At 34.5% G+C, this 9,962-nt stretch overlaps 1 protein-coding gene across 1 annotated transcript; it reads left to right on the top strand.

Moving 5' to 3' along the window:
• The first annotated feature begins 6,407 nt into the window (after positions 1-6,407).
• LOC141523439 (small ribosomal subunit protein eS1-like) lies at positions 6,408-8,054 on the top strand. The gene has a single exon (XM_074236618.1). The coding sequence runs from the start codon at positions 7,434-7,436 to the stop codon at positions 7,953-7,955; it is 522 nt and encodes a 173-aa protein (XP_074092719.1). The 5' UTR covers positions 6,408-7,433; the 3' UTR covers positions 7,956-8,054.
• Positions 8,055-9,962: the final 1,908 nt, after the last annotated feature.

The following is a 9,962-nucleotide window of genomic DNA, read 5'->3' as shown; positions in this document are numbered from 1 at the left end:
TGGTAGTTTGATTGGTATGGCACTGAATAAGTAATATAATTTGGGTAGAATTATTTTTAATATATTAGTTTGACCTAACATAAGCAATTGAAATTTTTCCAGTCATTTAGATCTGACTTTATTTGGGTGAGAAGTGCTTTATAATTGTGTTCATGAGTTTCTGGGTTTGTCTTGGGAGTAGATTCCCAAGTATCTAATGCTGTCTAAAGTTACTTTAAATGGAATTTCTCTTTGTGTCTCTTGCTATTGGGCTTTGCTGTTCATATATAGGAATGCTGATAATTTATGTGGGTTTATTTTACATTCTGCTACTTTGCTGAATTTGTTAATTGTTTCAAAGGAATTTTTTAGGTGAATTTCTCAGGTTCTCTAAGTATACCATCAAATCACTTGCAAAGAGTGAAAACTTTCTTATTGCTTCAATTTATTTTTCTTTTCTTATTGCTAGAGTTTACATTTCTAAAATTATATTGAATAGTAATAGTGTCCAGTAACTTCTGATGATGCCATTGCTATATCTTTTCTCTGTGCAAGAGGTTGCTCTATGGTAGGACAAAAACAGCTTCAGACATTTTGTGAATTCATCACTCTATGCCCCCCCACTAGTTGTACTATGCATATTCAAGTACAAATGCAAAATATATGACATCTATCTTTCCCTTTATGTATTTTTTATCTAAAATAGTCAATATGATCTTTGTGCATCCAGTCAACTATATGGAACCAAGGGAAATGATTATATTTTAAAAACTGGACAAACCTACAATCCCCAAAACATTTGCAGACTTTAAGCTACCAATTATTATCTTGCTTGTAGTCTAGCCCTCAGAGATTGAAAATTGGAAGGCATGTGAAATGATCATTATTAATCAAGGTGATGTCTCTGACAGAGAAAATCAAGGCATTAACTTGTTAAAAGGAATCCAAAGAAGCAAAAATCAGAAAATTGAATGGGAAAATACTTCTTTTTATTCTGAAAAAGCATGGCACCAATGACACAGAAAATTCTGTGAAGTTGAGGAGAAGCTTCAATAGTATCCCAACTTCTGACAGAAGGTATAACGGAGGCTTTTTTCCCCTTCTTTTTTCCAAAAGAGCTTTTTAAGAAGCCTGCAGGTAGGGGCAGCTAGGTAGCATAGTGGATAAAGCACTGGCCTTGGAGTCAGGAGTACCTGGGTTCAAATCTGGTCTCAGACACTAGCTGTGTGGCCTTGGGCAAACCACTTAATCCCATTTGCCTTGAAAAAAACCTAAAAAAAAAGCCTGCAGGTAAACCACAAGGCCTGCTTGACCCTCCAGATATTAGCAGTCAAAAGTTTGAGGTCAGGTATCCAACTGTGTCATGTCAGGCAGAGCAATACGGGGTGAGAAGGGTCTAGCAGGATATATCTGGTGGCACAAAGCTCAGACAAAGACCACAACTGAGCACTGTGTGATACTGTATGTGCATCCAGGAGCTTTCAAGGAGAAACTTGAAACTCCAAAAGGGAACCAGCCAAGAAGCAAAAGTGCATTGACATTATTGGGCAGCAGCATAGTGTTTTAAGCAATAGAGGCATACATTATTCTGACAAAGATGTGCTCTAACTGCACATGGTCCTCTACATGCTCCTTTTCATGACTGAGGTGCTATCAGATGCTCCTGATGGCTGTATATTTTCCTCTCCAAAAGTGTTTTCTATTTGTATCCATTTTTTGCACTAGTGCTACATATTTTGTGGGAAGGTTAACAAAATTTATTAGGGAAATCTCTTCTTGTTATTTTCTTATGATACCAATCTTTTAAACGCCTTTCCTTTGGAATATTTAAGTCCTCTGCCTTCTGTTAGGTTTACCACTCTCTCAAATATTAGACTAAGCAATATAGACTCAAAACTATATTAAATTTGGAGTAGCCACCCATTAGGTATCCTAATAATGAAAGTTGTTACTTGCCTCCAAGTGCAACTATCTTTGATATATTTTTTGTTGCCCCCATATCAAGAAACTTACCAGGCTACAGTAGAAGAAACATGGATTTTTGTCCTTCTATATATTCTGAGAATTTAGTTCATAGTCTGGGACATAAGAAATGCTGAATACATACATGTTAAGTGACTGACATGAATTGATTGACTAATGTACCACCTATGATACTCTACTTCAAAGTCTAAAAGAAATTCTTGTCCAGAATTCTTATATTTTTGTTTGGTTAATGTTCTGTTTCTTCTCAGCCAGAATCCAAAACAGCTATTGCTCTCCACAATTTATGCTCAAAGAGTAAAATTATCATCAGAACAAGTAGCAGACTTTCAGCTTTTCTATATACAACAAAAAAACCTTCAAAAAATACCTATCTTAATTCTTGAAGCTTTAAATCTCAAATATATATTGTCAAATATTCTGATGTTTTCTTTATTCATTTCCCATTTCTTCCCATGGCCTGGATAATCTGCCTAAAAAATCACACCACAAAATCAATCCATTATCCATTGGTCCTCATATTCTGCGCTATGTAATTCCAGTTCTTGAATTTCTATACATTGAGTATACATTTTTATCAAATAATTCTACATATGGCATATGACTATTCATTTTAAGTATAGACTTCCACAACCATTTGTGATTTGATCTCAGGTCCTCTTGACTTCAGTGCAGAAGCTCTTCCTACTGCACCATCTAGCTGTACCCCTACTTAGCATAGCAACTGGAATACTGTAGATAGTAAATAAATGTTTGTTCCCTTCTTTCCTTCATCCTCCTCCTACAACATGTCATATTTTTCTTGATTTCATCCATGCCAAGATGTAATTTACATATTTTTAAATTAAGATTTCAAGTTTACCTAGTTTATGAACCATATTCTCTACATAACTGAAGGTCACAAGTTTTGTTGTACCCCCCCCCTTCCTGGATTTTACCCCTTTTGAATTATTGGTCCTTTCCAGTGAAATTATTTTTCCAATGCAGGTGGATCAATTGTGTTTATGAATAATTTACTCATATGACTTAACCTCTTGGTTCTTCAGGCTTTTAACCTTTAAGTTGGAAGTGTCAAACTAGATGATCTCTTAAGATCTCTACCAACATCGCACTACTGTCTTATCTATAATTAATATCTATGCATATACTGTAGATGCCCCAAGATTCCTCAATGGAATAAAGAACTTCATGAGTCTAAGAATACTGAATAATGAGAATAATCTAAAGATTCTGTTCTCTATTCTTGCTAATGTTATCTAGATTTTTTTAATGTAGGAGCATTCAAACTCTTACTGAATGAGGCAGAAATCCTATGCTTTCATCAAACTAAAAGTGGTGCTTAAAGTGGGAGGGAAGTGGAGGAAGGAGAGACTGTGAAATGTTAATGCAAGAGCAATATTAAAAATTTAGAGCACAGGGGGCAGCTAGGTGGTGCAGTGGATAAAGCACCAGCCCTGGAGTCAGTAGTACCTGACTTCAAATCCAGCCTGAGGCACTTAATAATTACCTAGCTGTGTGGCCTTGGACAAGTCACTTAACCCCATTTGCCTTGGAAAAAAAACCTAAAAAAAAATTTAGAGCACAAACTGAAAAATATGGAATCTATGTAACTGAATCAATAACATTTATAATATTATTGAATAATATATAATACTATCATAATCTTTATTAGTATATAAAATGAATATGAGGAAAGGATGACATTAGATATTTCTAAGGATCAAAAAAAATTGCATATCCAACAATTAAGAAATCTTAAGTACATTTATGACACTCTACTAGTGCTGGGTGTACAAATACAAAGAAATTATTTTTAATCATATCAGAAATAATTATATTTCATTCTAGGACCCAGCTCATTTGCTCAGAACAGTTTTAATCACGAGCTTGAACTGATAAATAAAGGACTTTATTGGATTCTGGAGGTATAAAGGGAGTTTATGATATCCTTGAATTTAATTGAGTTGGAGAAATGATGTGGTCAGAAGTAATCCTAGAAGAGGAAGGCTTTAAAAAAGGGAAATTATATGAAAGAAACATACTTTAGTAGATGAAGGAAAGATTTCAGGAAGTTTCCAAGGTGTGCTAATGAAGAGTGACTGAATGATCAGATTTAGGATTATTTTGGGCAGAGTATGGATTAGAGAGGAGAGACTTGAATTGATGATTAATATTAATTTCATAATAACTCATTTTCAAAATTTAAAAAATAATTTTCCATTAAATTATGAAAATAATGCTATCCAAGACAGAATCATCTGAGTTAGAAAGAAGTAGGTCATGAAAACTTGAGAGACTGATAACTCAGTAGCTGAGCATGTTTGATGAGACCCCAATATATACATTGAAGTTCTCAAGCATGAAAGAAGAGTTAGAGAAGAAAAAGACTGTAAGCCTGGCACTAAACTGGGAAAGTGGTTTAATTACCTGTAGTAGTGAATTGTACCAAGTCTTTTGATTCATGTTGTAGGAGGTTGATGAAGGAAAGAAGGAAACACATTTATTAACTATCTACAGTATTCCAGGTGCTATGCTAAGTAGGGGGACAGCTAGATGGTGCAGTAGGAAGAGCTTATGCCCTGAAGTCAGGAGGACTTGAGATCAAATCAGACACTTACTAGCTGTGTGACCTTGGACAAGTCACTTAAACCTGATTGCTTAGTTCCAGTCATCCTTATTCATATCTGACCACTGGACTCAGAAGACTCTGGAGGAGAAAAGTGAGGCTGTGATGTAGCACAGCATCCCCTCCCTCAAATCCAGTTCACAAGTGTATCATGTCATTTCTTCCCTGATGTCATGGTCTTCTGAAAAAATGGACAAACAAGTCTATGCTAAATACTTTATCAATATGACATCAGTTGAACCTCTCAATGACCCCACGAGTTAGGTACTATGAAGAATTCAATTTTAAAGTTGAGGAATTTGAGACAGATAAATTAAGTGAATTGACTGGGGTTTCACAGCAAGTAAGTCTTTGAATTTAGATTTGAACTCTAGTCTTTCTAACTTTAAACCCAGTGCTCTACTTCCTGTGCCAACTAGCTACCTCTCATTATTAATGTCAATAAAAAATTTAATAACCTCATCATATTATTAATCTCTTTATTCAGATTGAGATTCAGAGAGGATAAATGAATTGACCATGATCGTTTAGCTAATACATGAAACAGTCACACTTTAAACCTAGGCACCAAGACTACAGATTATCCAGCATCAAGGTGAACTGTCAAAGAGAAAGTACTGAGAAGAGCAGTTTACAAGTGGTCGACAATATAAAGCAAAAAAAACACAACATTTCAGCCCCAGCACCCCTAGTTCCAGAGACAGGTTTATCTCTCAGATCATCAAGTAGAGGAATCTTTCATGTCTCTTCCACCTCTTGAGGCTCCTCAGGTGAAGAAGATGCAAACACACTCTCCTTGGGGAAACCCCCAAGGCTTTGACTCTAATACTGTTAGTCAAAACAGTGTCAGGAGGAGGAAATTTCTATGGAGATAATTGTTTTGATGGTATTTGTGACTAAACCCACCCTTGCCAGTGGTGTGTGTGACTTGTAGGGGTGTAACTGCTGAAGGTTATCATAGAAGCTCAAAGGCCCTGGAAGGGTGAGATTTTCTGCTCTATTTGCTTTGCTTTTGGGTCACAGAAAGGAAAAGTAAGAAGGATTTACCAACTATGCCAATACATCAATTCTGAAACAGTTATCCCTCTGTTTGGATTTGGGAAATCTGTAAATGAAAATATCTTCATTCTCTCTTTGAGACTTCAGTGGGAGTAGTGTGAGTCTTCTCATCTACAGAAATATGATTTCTTTTCACTAAAATCTCCTGTATCTGATGACATGTCTGATCTCTCCTGTCCTAACTTAATAGGTTATTATTATTTGTAGCAACTTTCCTTTTAACATTTTGTTTCCAACATAGAACAAGAAGAATAGCATCCATGGGGTCCACCCCCACAAATTGCTTAGATTGATTTAGTGCTTTTTTGTTGTAAAGTACTTCATATATATTATTTTATTATTCCTTGATTTTATTATTTCTTTTAATTATTTTTCTAATCTATTTTTTGAATGACAAAGCCAAAGAGTGAAAGTAACTTGTTCTCTCTCTCTCTATCTCTCCCCCCTCAACTGACTGTACATATTCCTTATGTATGTGCCCTTTATGAGTATTCATTGGACATACATGCTCACTGTGTATATGCCTCTATCTATTTGTGCCCCTTTAAAGATTTTGCTCTGTTTTCTATCTGTATTCTATTTCTGTTTCTTTGAGAAAGAGTCACTAGTACATTGCTTCATCTTTTAAGTTTCATTACTGAAAAGCAATGGAGGAAATGAAGTATAAGAAAAATTACAAGGAAAACAAAGATTTTAAACTAATATATATATATATATATATTCCCCAGGATGCTTTTGTGCATGGTGATCAGAACTCTAAACATGGTATTTATTGATTCATACTTTACAACTTAGGGAACGTAGAAAGAAAATTGGTATAATTAGATTCAATCCTGGATAAACAGAATTAGTGATATGATGATTGCTAGGATGAATTGGAGGTGACATATGAGACACCACTGGGGCACCTAGATAGTACAGAAGAGGGTCTACAATCATGAAGATATGAGTACAAATATGACCTCAGAAACTTATTACCTTTTGATGTTAGGCAAACCACTTGACCTTATTTGACTCAGTTTCCTCATTTGTAATATGGGCTGGAGAAGGATACAGAAAACCACCTGTTATATTTGTCATTAAAAAAAGAAATGGAGTCACGAAGAGTTGGGCATGAAAGAAAAGATTGAAAAATAGAGGGAAGTGTTACCTCAGACCTTTCCCTGATGGGTTTAAAGAAAGATTTCCCCAGGATCAGGGGCAAAGGAAAGACCAGAAAGAAAGTCAAGGGAAAAAATGAGAAAGAAGGTGGGGTCCATAGAAGAACTTGAGAAAACAATGGTGTTGTTCATAGTAAGGGTGGGGCCAGATAGAAGAGTTAGCAAGACCTCTCCACTAGTATTATAAAACTACTCTCACCAACTACTAGATATACATAATGCACATACCATGTTACCTCACATCAGACAAAAGAACCTCATGAGTCCTATATGACTGGATCCAGCTGCAAGGTTCTAAAGATTTACCATACATTATAATATAGATTCTTCTGTATCACTGACAGAGCAGGAATTACTTCAAGGACAGTATAATAGTGGTAGCCTAGGTGGCCAAGTGGATAGAACACTAGCCCTGGAGTGAGGAGGATTTGAGTTCCAATCCTTTCTCAGACACTTTATAATTTACCTAGCCTTGTGAGTTTGGGTAAGTCACTTGACCCTATTGTCTTGCAAAAATAAAAAAAATTAATTAAAAAAGGACCTTATATACCTCATCAGAGCATAAATAAACTGTTAAAACTCTTTTTTTAAAAAGGACCTTATCTTTTGGCTTTCAGAGTGGGATCATGGCAGTGGGCAAGAATAAGCGGCTGACCAAAGGTGGTAAAAAAGGAGCCAAAAAGAAAGTGGTTGATCCATTTTCAAAGAAGGATTGGTATGATGTAAAAGCACCAGCCATGTTCAACATTTGGAATATTGGCAAGACACTGGTTACAAGAACTCAAGGAACAAAAATTGCCACTGATGGTCTCAAGGGTCGAATTTTTGAAGTGAGCCTTGCTGATTTGCAGAATGATGAGGTTGCTTTTCGCAAGTTCAAGTTAATTACTGAAGATGTTCAGGGTAAAAATTGTTTGACAAATTTCCATGAAATGGATCTTACCTGGGACAAGATGAGCTCTATGGTCAAAAAGTGGCAGACCATGATTGAAGCCCATGTTGTTGTCAAAACTATCAATGACTACTTGCTCTGCCTCTTTTGTGTTGGTCTTACTAAAAATCTCAACAACCAGATCCATAAGATCTTTTATGCCCAGCACCAACAGGTCCTTCAAATTTGTAAGAAAATGATGGAAATCATGACCTGAGAAGCGCAGACAAATACAATATTGAATAGTAGTGATGATAATGGGCACCCTTTTTCACCCCTGATCTTATTTGGAATGCCTGTAGCCTCTCCCCATTGAATATAATGCTTGTTGAAGGTTTCAAATAGATACTGCTAATTATTCTAAGGAACAGTCTATTTATTCCCACACTCTCTAGTGTTTTTAGTAGGAATGGATGCTGTATTTTTATCAAAAGCTTTTTCAGCATCTATTGATATGATCATATAATTTCTGATAGGTTTGTTATGGATATAATTGAGTATACTAACAGTTATCCTACTATTGAACCAACCCTACATTCCTAGGATAAATCTTACTTGATCATAATGTATTATCCCAGTGATAACTTGTTGTAATCATTTTGCTAAGATTTTATTTAATATTTTTGCATCTATATTCATTAGGGAGATAGGTCTATAATTTTCTTTCTCTGTTTTAACTCTTCCTGGTCTAGGTATCAGCATCATATTGGTATCATAGAAAGAGTTAGGCAGAGTTCCATCTTTACCTATTTTTCTGAAGAGTTTACATAGAATTGGAACCAATTGTTCCTTAAATGTTTGGTAGAATTCACTTACAAATCCATCAGGCCCTGGAGGTTTTTCTTAGGGAGTTCAATGATGGCTTGTTGAATTTCTTTTTCTGAGATAGGGTTGTTTAGGTATTTAATCTCCTCTTCATTTAACCTAGGCAACTTATATTTTTGTAAATATTTATCTATTTCACTTAGATTATAAAATTTACTGGCATAGAGTTGGGCAAAATAATTTCAAAATATTACTTTAGTTTCCTCCTCATTGGTGGTGAGTTCACCTTTTTCATTTATGATACTAGAAATTTGGTTTTCTTCTCTCTATTTTTAATCAAATTGACCAAAGGTTTATCAATTTTATTGGTTTTTTCATTAAACCAACTTTTGGTTTTATTTATTAATTCAATAGTTTTTTTGCTTTCAATTTTAATAATTTCTCCTTTAATTTTTAGAATTTCTAATTTGTTATTTAATTGAGGATTTTAAATTTGTTCTTTCTCTAATTTTTTTTAGTTGCATGTTTAGTTTATTGATTTCCTATTTCTCTAGTTTATTCAGGTAAGCACTTAAAGATATAATATATCCCCTGAGAGTTGCTTTGAGTGAATCCCATAGATTTATGTATGTTGTTTCCTTATTGTCACTATCTGGGATAAAATCATTAATTCTTTCTATAATTTGTTTTTTTTTGGTCCACTCATTCTTTAAAATGAGGTTATTCAGTTTCCAATTGGTTCTAGGTCTATATCTCCTTGGCCCAATATTGTATATGTCTTTTATTTATTGTGATCTGAGAAAGATGTATTCACTATTTCTGCCTTTCTGCAGTTGATCATTAGGTTTTTATGTTCTAGTACATGGTCAATTTTTGTATAAGTTCCATGTACTGCAGAGAAAAAGGTATATTCCTTTCTATCCCTGTTCAATTTCCTTCGTAAGTCTACCATATCTAGTTTTTCTAACAATCTATTTACCTGCTTAACTTCTTTCTTGTTTATTTTATGATTCAATTTATCTAGATCTGAGAGCAGGAGGTTGATGTCTCCCACTAGTAGAGATTTGCTGTCTATGTCTTCCTGTAGTTCTTTCAGCTTCTTCTCTAAGAATTTGAATGCTATCCCATTGGGTACATATATATATATATATATATATATATATATATATATATATATATACACATATATATATATAGATATAGATATAGATAGATATATATATATATAGATATATATAGATATATATTCAGTATTGAAATCACTTTATTGTCTATGGTACCTTTTAGGAGGATCTAGTTTCCTTCCTTATCACTTTTAACACTATTTTTACAGCTGCTTTGTCTGAGATAAGGATTGCCACCCCTGCTTTTTTCACTTCAGCTGAAGCAAAATATATTTTGCTCCAGCCTTTTACCTTTACTCTATATGTATCTCTCTGCTTCAAATGAGTTTCTTGTA

The sequence above is a fragment of the Macrotis lagotis genome, chromosome 5 (genome assembly GCF_037893015.1).
Source record: "Macrotis lagotis isolate mMagLag1 chromosome 5, bilby.v1.9.chrom.fasta, whole genome shotgun sequence".
Classification (NCBI taxonomy): Eukaryota; Metazoa; Chordata; class Mammalia; order Peramelemorphia; family Peramelidae; genus Macrotis; species Macrotis lagotis.
Note: the sequence above shows the minus strand (reverse complement) of the source record. Positions and strands in the feature narration are given on the sequence as shown.